The sequence below is a fragment of the Phyllobates terribilis genome, unplaced genomic scaffold (assembly GCF_046119375.1).
Source record: "Phyllobates terribilis strain yellow unplaced genomic scaffold, ASM4611937v1 Scaffold_1__5_contigs__length_1240528914, whole genome shotgun sequence".
In the NCBI taxonomy this organism is placed as follows: Eukaryota; Metazoa; Chordata; class Amphibia; order Anura; family Dendrobatidae; genus Phyllobates; species Phyllobates terribilis.
Window position 1 is genome coordinate 179,895,316 of NW_027362761.1, and position 13,565 is coordinate 179,908,880.

General features: G+C 38.6%; 1 protein-coding gene across 1 annotated transcript in view; it reads right to left on the reverse strand.

Annotated features, from left to right (window-relative positions):
- Positions 1–260: 260 nt before the first annotated feature.
- The window catches only part of ALDH1A1 (aldehyde dehydrogenase 1 family member A1), a 37,376-nt gene continuing 24,071 nt past the window's right edge, over positions 261–13,565 (reverse strand). Inside the window, exons 11-13 of the mRNA XM_073670511.1 lie at positions 12,756–12,913; positions 4,177–4,251; positions 261–730 (exon numbers count right to left, since the gene is read on the reverse strand). Of these exons, the coding sequence (XP_073526612.1) occupies positions 658–730; positions 4,177–4,251; positions 12,756–12,913 (306 nt within the window). The 3' untranslated portion in view covers positions 261–657. The remainder of the gene's footprint in view (positions 731–4,176; positions 4,252–12,755; positions 12,914–13,565) is intronic.

Here is a 13,565-nt window from a genome sequence, read left to right on the forward strand (position 1 = left end):
AGTGAATTGAGCAACGCCACGCATGTCTAGTTGGAATGTGGACGGAACTATGCATATCACATACTTGTGGTCATGTGACTGCCGACGGCACTGGAGAATAATGGCAGCACGAGCTGTGCACAATGTGAGGATTCAAAACTCTGCAGTCACATAGAGTCACATAACCTGGAAAACCCCCTTTAAATTTATTTTTTTATTTTATATAATACTCCCAATAATGTGTTCACACTGCAAATAAATAAATAGGAAAAAACTAATAATATTAATCCAAAAACAAAAGCATTTTTTATTGTTGTTCAGAATCCAGTTGAGTTGTCAGATACATACAGCAAAGTATTATATTTTTGTGGGAAATACCACTATCTTTCACTAATATCTACTGGAAATTGCATAATTTTCCAAGACCTACAAAATTCATTATAGCATTATGCCATGTTGATTCATACAATGTCATTTTAACATAGAACAGCACCCTAATTTCTAGGTAAAAGTAACCTACATGAAACAAAAGACAACTAATGATCATCATATAAGCATGGTAATGGTAGTTTTTTTCTTATTCATATGCACCAGAAAAGTCTGGCATTTAAGATGTTATTTTACAAGAACACATTATTGATGCTTAAACAACTGTTGGGGAAATGGTGCTTCACATCTTTAAGAGTTCTTCTGTGGGATCTTCATGGTAATTGTTTTCACTTCAGTGTAATCATGAAGGCCATATTCTCCCCTAGAATAAAAAATATTCCCAGTTATATGGCTGGTTCCAATTTGCCCCTACATACAGAAATATGTTTTTATCAGAGCAATGTTTGCTTCTAGTGAGAAGAGAGCTCAATCCTGCAGGGCAAGGTATTTCACTGTCGTCTGGTTCTCGCAGGAGCCAAAAGGAAAGCAGCAACATCTTGTAAATGTCTCTCTGAGCGTCAAAGTGGTTGTTAGTTTTCAGGCCAAATAGCCCCATGGGCTCATGATGCTTTCAAATAACAACATTTCTGACTGGTAGAAGCCCCTGCTTATCAACCTTTGTCTTCTCGCCAGTGTTTGGGCCCTGTGTTGTTCAACATCTTTATCAATTATTTAGATGAAAGAATTGAGGGTAAACTGATTAAATTTGCTGATGATACAAAGCTAGAAGGGATATCTATTACTAGAGAAGAGAGAGAGAGGATTCTAAACAAATTGGAACTGTGGGCAGCAACTAACACAATGTTTTTTTAACAGGGAGAAATGCAAAGTTCTACATCTGGGCAAAAAAATGAAAAAAGCATATACAGAATGGGAGGAATAGGGCTAAACAACAGCACAGGTGAAAAAGACTTGGGTATACTAATAGATCACAGACTGAACATGAATCAACAGGGTGATGCAGCAGCAAAAAAGTCAAATACAATTTTGGGTTGCATTAACAGAAGCATACAGTCTAGATCACGTGAAGTAATTATCCCCCTCTACTCCTGTTTGGTGAGACCTCATCTGGAATACTGTGTCTAGTTTTGGGCACCACATTTTACAAAAGACATAAAGAAAGTGGAGAAAGTTCAGAGAAGAGAGACCAGAATGGTGACAGGTTTGCAAACAATGTCCTATGAAAATGATTAGAGGATTTGGGAATGTTTAGCTTGAGTGAAGACTTAATAGCTGTCTACAAATATCCGAAGGGCTGTCACACTGTAGAGGGATCAGCTTTATTCTCATTTGCACAAAGAAAGACTAAAAGCAATGGGATGAAACTGAAAGGGAGAAGACACAGATTAGATATTAGAAAAAAAATTTTGACAGCGAGGGTGATTAACGAGTGGAACAGGCTGATGTGAGAGGTGGTGAGTTCCCCTTCAATGAAAGACTTCAAACAGAGGCTGGACAGACATCTGTCTGAGATGATTTAGTGAATCCTGCATTGAGCAGGAGATTGGACGAGATGACCCTGGAGGTCCCCTCCAACTCTACTTTTCTATGTTTCTACGTTTCTATGTTTGTTTGCAGGTCTCCAGCGGTGATGTTCAGTCTACAAGACGGGACAGCTGCTGACAATCATTAGCCTCAGTGGTCATGCCAATTTAGACCACACAGGACAGCTGAGGCCAGTGATTAGTTGCAGTCTTGTATATAAGGATTGGAAGGAATGAGAGGTGGAAATAAGGTGCTAGAGTAGCAGAGGCCTCAACATGCATGTAATGCTTATTATTTTATTTTAAAGCACTACCAGATAAGGGCTAATTTGACCTGAAAATGGACAATCCTTTAGCAGTAATTTTTATGGCAACAGACTCAATCAAGGTCAATGATGCATGCTAATTTTATATATGATCTTCCTCATACTAATTGGTCAATTATCATTATAATGGAAAAGAGCACATCATAAGAATCATCAGCCTGTGTAGTTGTCACTTTGCTATATTATTTCTGATTCTGATATATATTTTTTCATTAGTGAAAAATGTATGAATAGATCTTAAAAAAATATGTACTATTAAAAATGAATAAAAGATTGGATTCTCCTGTTGGCACTAAATAGGAGAAATGATTGTCCCACCTTCTTATAGAACGTCAACTGAGCTGCTAAGGATGTATCTGTCTGCTGACATCATTAGAATACTGAAATCAACTGTGGACTAGGGCCTGTGCACATGTTGCAGATTTGTAGCTCTTTATTCTGTGCAGATTTGTCACAAAACCTGAAGGGTTTCCTGATTCCAGTAGAGTGAATGAGAATCCTGAAGTCTCATGCGCATGTTGCTTATTTATGACTTCCAGATTTGGTGCAGACTTAAGTCTGCGCCATGTTAATTCTTTCACAGTTGTTGCTGCAGATTTCACCCATGCTAATGAGTGGGGAAAAATCTGCGCCAAAAACGCACGTCAAAAATGTTTTTCCTGCCAAGAGATGCAAAAATGGCGCAAAATTTTTTGCACCAAATACTTAACGTGTGCACATACCCTAATATAGGCTGTAAAACTAGGATTAGTTAAAGGTAATGAATGTAATGTATTTTTGTAGATTATCTTTACATGTAAACTATACAGAAGTGACTATACTGTTAACCCCTTCACCACTGTTGGTGTACATGTACCTCAAAGGTTGTGTCCCTGCCTTTAGTTTAGGCTCATTCGCTGTGCCCACATCTTTCCTTGCAATTGAGAGTCGATTTAATCAGTTATCATGTGCCTCTAATGGCACAAGTGATTGAATGATAACAGCTGCAAGTCTCTTTAGAGGACTATTGAAAACAGTAAAAAGTAAAAGAAAAATTTTTAAAAATGTAACCCCCCCACAAAAGTTCAAATCCTCACCTTTTACCCAATTAAAAATAATAATAATAATAATAATAATAAAAAGAGAATACACATATTTGGTATCGCTGTGTTCAGAAATGTCTGAGCTATCAGAATATAAAATAAATTAATCGGTTAATGGAGTAATGAGAATAAAAATCAAAACGCCAGAATTGCATTTTTTTGGCCACCGCAATATTGCAATAAAATGCAATAAGAGGCGATCATAACAACTTATCTTCCCCATAATAGATATCAATAAAAACGTCAGCTCAGGGCGCAAAAAATGAGCCCTGACACAGCCCCATATCTCGAAAAATTTAAATGTTATGGGTCTCAGAAAATGGCGACAAAAACAACATTTTTTTTACAAATACATGTATATTCATACTGACCTGGAGAATCGTATTGCCAGGTCAGTTCTAACATATAATGAGCATGGTAAATAAAAAAAATAAAAAAACAATTGTGGAATTGCACTTTTTTTTGCAATTTCAATGCACTTGGAATTATTTTTCCTGTTTTCTAGTACATTATATGGTAAAGGGAATGGTGTCGTTCAAAAGTACAACTAGTCTCTCAAAAACAAGCCCTCATTTGGCTATATGGTCAGAAAAATAAATGAGTAATGGCTCTTGGAAAAAGGGGAGGAAAAAACGAAAAAACGGAAAATCACTGGGTAGTGAAAGGGTTACAGTTTAGAAAGCCTTTAAAAACTAAATGATATTGTACAACTGTGGCTTGAAATGTCTAAAACCATTATGAAATCAAGTGGCTTTCGGTTTTGCGATTATAGCGCTTGTTGGTGACTAATATAAATTCCAACGCATCTCTCAATAGGGTTCAGAATGTTAGCTACCACAATTTACTCAGTCTATAAATCATAAATTAATAACTTACATTTCACGACCATTTCCAGACATCTTAAACCCTCCAAATGGGCACTGAGGGGACATAGCACTATAGCAATTTATCCTGTAAAATAAAAGCACAAGTATTTAGCATATCTCTACTCAACATCATTTTCATAGGTCGTATGAATAAGGACTAGTACTGGTCCAAAACGCGTAAGTTTCATATGTATCCATTTTTTGCATGGCTTTTTTTTTAGCATTTTTTAATGGAGTTAGGGTATTTCAATAAATTTGACTTTTGTATTCACATGAATTATTTTTCTGCTCCTGGAAGCAGCTCACTTTTAACTATAGGGGGGTGTACAGAGCGATATACTGCGAGCAGCAGCTGTAATCACTTCCTGTCACATTGATTGACAGCCCACCTTCCTAGATGTGCAGCAGAGCGAACATGCTTATCCAACTGCTGGGGAGTGATTACAGCCTCCGCTCCCAGTAGAGTAATTCCTACATGTGTGCCCCTATAACTGAATGTGAGCGGCTTCCCTGCAATTTTCACAAGTGACTAGCCCAGGTTTTCGCACAGCCATCTGAATTCTGCTTAAAAGAGGATGTCTACTATATAAATCCATTTCAACTTTTTCAGCTAGAGACCAGATCCATTAAAGTTGTGACCCTATCCTCAGAAAAAAACATTGGGGAACAGAAAAATAGGATGGGCAGGGCACACATTGATTTTTCTCTGGGCACCCTACAATGATAAGTTTTTCTCATAGAGTCGACTTCTGTGTTCAAAGCATCACAAAAAAAGTCAATTTGACAGCCATTTAAAGATAATCTTTGGTATATGGCTGAGTGGTTGGGCAAAAAGGGGCTAAGTATATATAATACATATACATCCCTATAAAAACATGCCTACTTGTCTATGGGTGATTTTCACAATATGTTAACAGTCCACAGACATGATACCCAGGATTGGTGTTTAAGGACCAATTGATAGCATGGAGTAAAGTGGTTGGGGTGGGTAATTTAAACCCTTGTCAATATAAATGAGCTACATTCCAAGCATTGTGAATCAACATAATACTGTATACTTCAGATTTTTATTTAATCAGTTTGTGAAATTATCTAGGAATAGGTTAGCTATGTTTCAGATATCTGATATTGCCAACCTTCAAAACCATCTTTAATCGTCTTCTTCTCTGAAGTTCTGCCATACTGTATCATATGACAGCCATGAATTGTCAAGGGGCGAAAACATCTCATTGTGCATTTAATTAAGAATCTTTCTTCTGATAAATGAGTTTCATGTTAACGTAGAACAGATATTTTAATAACATTTCCTTTCTGGATTTGTATTCCCTGTTTGATAAGGATTTGGACTGGACATCAAACACTATATTTAGAAAAAAAAAGATAGACTGGTACATGATCCTTCCTCTAAGACCACATTCGCAGGTTCAGTATTTGGTCAGTTTTTTACATCAGTATTTGTAAGCCAAAACCAGGAGTGGAACAATCAGAGGAAAAGTATAAAGAAACACGTCACCACTTCTGTATTTATCACCCACTCCTGGTTTTGGCTTAAAAATAATGAGGTAAAAAACTCACCAAATACTGAACAAGTGAATGTGGCCTAAGGGTAGGCTAGACTTGTACCTAACCTAGTAGATCACCTAACTCACAAAACATACATCCTATACTAAACATTAACGGCCGCACATGGCCTATCCAGTGGAATGGTCTTTGGGGCCTGTGGGAGTATAACTCAATAGTTAAGATGAGTAGATGCCAAGTTTATAGTAAATGTCCAACTTTTAACATCATGTGATTTTTGGTCCAAAATTCTGTGCTATGTAATTTCTTCATAAAACTTGATAGGAGGTTCCACATTTTTACTGGTTTCATTAAACTTGTTGGTCCTTTTGACTTATAAAACCTCTGTTTATCTCAGTACATAGCCATTTGAAGAATGAGTTAAAAGTGAGATCTGTCCATGAGCTCATCTGAAGGCAAAGTCTAAAACCTATAATTCCACTCTCCCAAAGGTTCTTCTAAGCTCCATTATGACCAGAGTGCTTAGAAGATCACTCAGAAAAAGAGAGATAAATGTTACAGACCTACAGATCAGATAACCTCAATGACAGATTTGACTTCAATTCTGATACACAGGGGCTGTAGAAGTTACGTGGTCCTAAATTAAAAAAAGAAAAAAAAAGCCTTATGACAAGAGGGCATTTTGCCAAAATGCATGTATTTAAAGAAGACCTATCAATAGGTAAAAAGTGGCCGCTTTTTGCTCCTGTTTTGTTCCTGCTGTTCACCTGAGTAATCCATTTTTTATTAAATCTGCCGTACGATTCTAGACATATGGCCATTTTTATCTAGTGCAGATTTTTCTGTTTTTTACCAATATTAACAAATGAATCAGCACAGAATATTTAATATGCACCATTTAGATAAAAACAAAATTAAAATAGTGTCTATTAATATCAAAAGCATTTTATGCAGTCAAGAGTGTAACTTTGCTTCATAATTTTTAGTAAAAGTCAGCATAATACAAAATTCTTAACCCAGAGGACGGCCCGGACAATTAGGAATTCTCTACCATGTAATAAGATGGGTGTAGGAAGACCAGCAGTGAGCTGATGAATGACACCGGGGGATAGTATAAGGTAGGTTTTATATTAGAAGGGTATAATTGGCTGCTATCACGGTATTTTAATGAAGGTTGAAAATTGCAGGGAGACCTGGTGATATCAATGTTTAACCTCGCAGCTATCTGTTGGCAGCTTCAATCAACTCTTATGACTCTGGGAAAATATGTGACCTTCTAACATTAGCATCAAGCAAACAATTCAGGTTCCCAGATCTCGATAGTAGCCAAATAAAAGTAAAGACAGCAATTTTATTAACTCTTCTGACTTAACTTGGAGTGTAACTTGAAAGTGTAAGGCCGGCTACACACTTTCACATCAATGAACCCAAATTTTCCAGACTGTACATGGGTCTTCTAATGCTAATTAGCAGCATATATGAGGCTGTTAGTTAAGTCAGTATATTACTGAGAAGCTGGCCTAACTTGCGTAAAAAGTGTAAAACCGGCCTAACTTGCATGAAGAGTGCAGCTCAATTTGAATTTTGCAACCTATTTCATCTCTGGGTTCCCAGTACATGCAATATATCATGAATGCTATGTTGTAATGACTTTATGTTAATGAAAAATGAAATTTATACAAAAAATAAGATATCACTAGTTTTAGACTAAGGCTACACAGTAACTTTGTTGCATGACATACAGTACAGACCAAAAGTTTGGACACACCTTCTCATTTAAATATTTTTCTGTATTTTCATGACTTTGAAAATGGTACATTCACACTGAAGGCATCAAAACTATGAATTAACACATGTGGAATTATATACTTAACAAAAAAGTGTGAAACAACTGAAAATATGTCTTATATTCTAGGTTCTTCAAAGTAGCCACCTTTTGCTTTGATGACTGCTTTGCACACTCTTGGCATTCTCTTGAAGACCCTGTGACCCACAACCTAATGACACTACGACACAAGGTTTTGCTCCGTGGACTTCAGTGTAAGACAGATCTGACTGTTATACGCAATCTGTTTCTTTTTTTTTACAGCCAAATCACAGCTCTAAAATAATCAGTCCGCAGCAAGATTGGTCTCGTGAGATGTTTGGTGTCGGGCAACACAAGTTGTTGTTTAGCCCTAAAGTTATGATCAAAGTTCAAATTTCTTGGCTGCTTCAAACTAATTAAACAAGCTATACAGGTTCATGTAGGTTCCCACCTCATAATGTCAAATAAAACTACAAGAAAAATTAGTATATACAAAACCAATGTTTTTTTTAGGTAGAACTTGAAAATGTAGGCAGCTATCAATTGCATACCTATACATTATACTGACTGTAGGTACAAATCATCCTACAGTAGATACCTACAACATGTCTTTTTAGGAAATAATTGTGTTCTCCATAATGTAACAATTCTGGAACATCTTCTCTTGACACTTTATGTTATGTCATTCCTCTGTTATTCCTCCTGGAAATTTAGGAATAAGCTGACAGTTGAGTGTTAGAGTGTTACCAATGGGGTGTGTCCAAACACAGTCTAAGGGTGCATTCAGATATCCGTGCAAATCGGTCTGAGATTGGACCACAATGTACGGACTGGCCATGGGTCTCCCAACTCAAGCGTGACAGTTTCATAGAAATACATGAAGCTGTCATGCTTGGGTCAGGAGACCCGCGGCCAGTCCATGCATTGCGGTCCAATCTTGGACCGATTTGAACGGATGTCTGAATGCACCCTAACACTGTCCAGTCATGGCTAATAGTGTCATATCATGTAACAAAAAAAAACTAATTTCTAGATGAAATAACGGAGGAACAGCATAGCACATAGTTATGAAAAAAGAAGCTCTAAAATTGTTGGGGAATTCAAGAATTTCCTAAAACAGGCATGAAACTGAAAAGACCAAATCCATTAATTTGAAATGGCTCCTCCCCCAAAAAGTTCATTTTTACAGTAGTTGTCCATTAGCACACAGGGAAATCAATTAGCTGAGCTGGATGTGGTGATGAAGCTCATCACCCCTCCTCCTTCATCAGTCAGACAGCTTTCTAGAAGCGTACAGAAATTGACTATGCAGAAGGGGAATATGAATAAAAGTTGAGGAGGATGAAATTAGAGATAACCTTCCATAGTGCTTAGCAAGGAGAAGATATAATTCTTCACATATTACAACCTTGCTCTCAGCTGACTGAAGTCATGTGTGATTTGGCTCTTCCGTCACTTGAGACACAGGTCTTGGGAGCTGCGTGCGTTCATTCTACAGCTTGTCTTGACACATCACTAGGTTAGGCTGCTGTTTGAATTATATCACGGGTGCCATTTTATCACATTTTCAGAGAACCACTTTAAATTAAACAAGACCCGATTCAAAACAAAAAACAAATTATACTCCCCTCTTGAATTGTGTTATGTCATGAGAGTGCTGCAGTCAATCAGTGGCTGCTTATGTGCATATTTGCTCAGACTTTCCTCAGATGAAATTCAGACATCCAGGCAAATCGTGAGCATTGCAGCCCATTAGCGGTCACGGATTGTCTGCAGCACTCACGTGACATAATAATATGGCACCAACATCACTGGAATGACACCAGTCCAGGAGGTGAGTATAAGCTGTTTTTATTTTCTTTTGGGCTCTGCTTCACTTAAGAAAAGTTTGTCCAAGTAGTGGAAAACCCCTTTAAGGCTGGATAATTATACCTCCTATAGGAGCTCCAGTTAATAATTTCTTATCAAAATCTCTATACTTCTGGTTGGTAATGTCTACAAAATAAACCCATGAAGACTTCCCCCCTCCATCCAAAGTAAACCAATAGGGAAGGTGGGCAGTGTGCTTTCAGGTCCTGGAGATGGTGTGTGTGAGGCATAAATCTTTTCTTCCTTGTAGCCTTCCCTTTTCTCCAAGTCTCCTATGCTATTTTCACAGGCCCTTCTTGTTGACTTCTTTACCAGCTTTCTTTTCCCCTTACTAATGCTTCCTCTCCCTCCCAATCCAGCCATGCCCTGTCCCTGGTCATCTGTGCATGCTCTTCTTTGCATAGTCAGTCAAAGCGGTATGGCACTTGTACAAGTGTGGACAAGAACTCATTAACTGCTTCAGATCTTACCTGACCTAGTACCTACAAACTAGTGTTAGATGTACATTTTTCCCTCACCCATTCCCAATCAATAAGGTAGGCCGCTTATGCATTCATGAAAGACTGACACTGCTTTTGGCAGAATTCTTGTCTTTGATAACCTTCTTGACATATATTATGGACTGAATATGGATTGATTATTTTAGCAGATGCTGAAATGTAACATTAGAAGCCAAGCCTGGAATGAAATTGTAGCCTGCTTGCCCATGTATAGCTCACTGTCCTGTGCACACCTAAAAGACTTCTATCTGTCCTCATAGATGAGCGGAGTTGGCTAAATCAAGGATTTCCTGTAGGAAATTATTTCTTGGTAGGAAATCTATTGTTTTTCGATGGATTCATTTTAACCACCCTTCCTTAACCATGTAAAATCTCATAACAGCAAAGGGTTGAAAAAAAAATCTAAAAAGTATCCAGAAACCTCTAAAGTCAGGGCACATTGTGCTAACTCTGATTCAGTTTTATTAATTGATATGAATTCTTTTCATTATTTTTGTAACTGTTACTTTTCATTCTTTTGCTTCAGATAAAGGACATACAGAACAATTAAAGGTTCTGGTAATATATTTTTTAAACCAAATATCGCATTAACATACAGTATATTATTTATTGGTAGTGTGAACAGAGCCTTACACACCACAAGTTCACATGTTACTGTGAGTTACTTACTCCTATGCTTTAATGTCAAGGCTTTGCTCACTGCCATCTTATCCAATACCTATTGTATAGCATATTTATAATTGAGGTCTGTCAGTGCTTCGCATTGCAGCTCTAAAAATTGCTACCTCAGACAAATGTGGCACAAGTCACTCTGTTTCCAAACCTCAGGGGATGCCCTGGCCTTCATCCCTTCACCCCTATAAAGGAATCTCATCTTACACAGGAGTCCCTGGGTTTGGGCCACGGAGTCAGCTACTGGCCGATGATGCAGGCTGGCAGGAGTGATAGTGTACCTATGTCAGAACCAGGGGGCAGTCAAGGTACAAAATCTCAGAGATCAGGGTTAGGTTTTTAACAGGGAAAAGCATAAGAACAAAAGAGTTGACATCTTGGGATGTAAACCAGGCAACCAAACTATATCTGGCAGCTCCCAGCAGTAACATAGGAGCTTTAGGTATGGTGTTGTCCTTTTGGCCAAAGCAGGGAGCTGATTAATCCAACTGGACAGCACACATTCCATACAGCCAGACTGGATGGCGCTAAAGGTCACAACTACAATAGTCTCAGTGACTGGATGGAGCATGGGCCGCCCAGAGCTTCTGGTCCTGAAATCTCCACAGTCACCAGCACCGCTAGCAGAATGAATGCTATGGTACTTGATGAAAGGATCAGACATCACAGAAGCTGGTCCCAGAGGAGATGTGACAATGTTGTTGTGCAGAGCCACCTACAAGGAATTGATTGCTGTGATGAATGGCACTAGAGGGATCCCGCAGAATCCCACTGCTGCCACCACTTGTGATGAATTGCACCAGAGAGATCCCACAGAATCCCACTGCTGCCATCACATGTGAAGGATCCACATCTCGCCACCCACCTGACGTCACAATTATGTCAGACAGATCACGTGATACAGATCTGCCCTTTGCACCAATGTGACTTTCCACACACCCTCGGGGATGCATAAGGTCAGATTGGTACCGTTCTACACAGACACACCCTGTCCACACGTGTACAGAAAGGCACCAGGAGTGAGAAAAGGTGGCCCACTCAGTCACTGACGTGGAACCACACTCGCTCACGCCCCTGACAGTCTGAGAGGTACCTTCACTAGCCCCAGTAAAGCAGAACCTTGTCAACTTTGTAGAGCTGCCACCAGTTCCTATTAAATATAATTCCGCTAGTGAACCGGGGGATTATATTGGGCCAGGAAACAGCCCCGGTAGAGTGCTCGTGGGACCGAACAACGGATGTGAGAGTTTATGGATCGAGATAAAAGAGCAGCCCAAGGTTAAATTATATATTTAATCACCTTAAAGGCACACTAGACAATACACTATATACATAAGGGTTATACATACATAATGGTCACAGATGCAAACACAATAGCAGAGGTACAAAAGATATAAGCAGTTATTGAGAGTCAGTTACCAGTCAGATGGAAGGCCTGGCTTGCGGGGGAGAGGCTTTTACATGGGAGACTTGTGGTCCCCTTTGTTGCAGGACTTCTCCCACAAGATGTGTCGTCACGACACCTCCCAGGGAAAAAGACACTGGGCTATAGCTTCTGGAGCTCTTAAGCCCTCTGGATTATTCCCCCTCTTGCCCCCTGGCTGGACCTAAATCTCCACCCCTGGTCTCTCTCAGCTACAAACTCCAAAAAATAAAATGAGCTATGCTTCTTTAATGGATGGTCCTAGGGAGCTGGTTCTGGTGTCATTGGATCCAGACAGGCCCCTGCTATGCGGGGAGACCAAACACTGTGGCCCTAGGGGTTTGCGAAAGGCTGTGCCATGTATCTACCCATCCCTATGCGCTAGACTGTGCTGAAAGCTAGGGTGACATTCCTCCTGTTTGTGTGATTCCAAAAATCTATTTGGTGTATCGCTGGGATGTATCATACTCCCATAATTTGGTATTGAATTATACTTGTCTGACACAAAGGACATGCCGCATGGCTGGGGTTTTCGTGTGGCAGCTCCACAGCAAAAGGTGGGGGTTTTGTCACTCACTGTCCCTCAGCCCCCTCCCTTCTTCTTTAGCTTCAGAAGTTTCCAATTACACTGTAAAGCTCTATAATATCCCCCCAAACAGGGCACAATGATTGACATGGGATTATATCTTCAATATTCTTCACAACTGAATTTTATCTTAACACCATACACATACTTCCAAATTTGCTTTCCTAGTAATATACAAATTTATAGTAGGTGCATTTAGAATCTTACTTACCAGACAGTTCCAGCTTGAAGAGCGGCAGAAACAGTCATTGCTTTGTCAAGGTCTTTGGTGAAAACACCTGCCGCCAGTCCATATGTGGTGTTGTTTGCCCTCTTAAGTACGTCATCAATATTTGTGAACTTCATAATTTGCTGTACAGGCCCAAATATCTATTGACATAAAATATTGATTTGATATATTTATATATCAGCAAGAAGCATGAGTGGTATAGAAAACTTTTAGAGGATAACAAGGAAACTATCCAAAAATATGTATCTCTCTTAACATCCATAACGATAGTAATTATGCAGATTTTGCATCTAGGAAAACTGGTTGACTCTCCTTTGGGGATCATTATGTTGTTTTTCTCTCAACAGTTCATATACAATGAAAAGTAGAAGATATATAAAGAGCCATGGAATAAATGGTGCTATAATAATAATAATAATAATAATAATAATAAATAATAATAATATGATTACATAGATAAAATATAGTAAAGAATAGCTTTACATAAACAAAACCTTTGAATACTAGCAAAAAAAAAAAAAAATTATGTAATGACTATTTATTCTGTAACATATGAGTATGACTGTTTATCAGGTCAATGGAGGTCCCATTAGAATTCTGCACATTTTAATATTATAATGATATGCCAGTTAATGGGTATTCCTGTTTGACATTTATGGCCTATCAGCAGGATATGCCATAAGTACCTGACAGATGTGGGTCCCATCTAGAACAGGGCTTTTTCTGCTTTGCACTTCTTGAACCTCCAGTAGAACTTCAAATTATTATTTCAGTAGGTAATAGGTAAGTCAA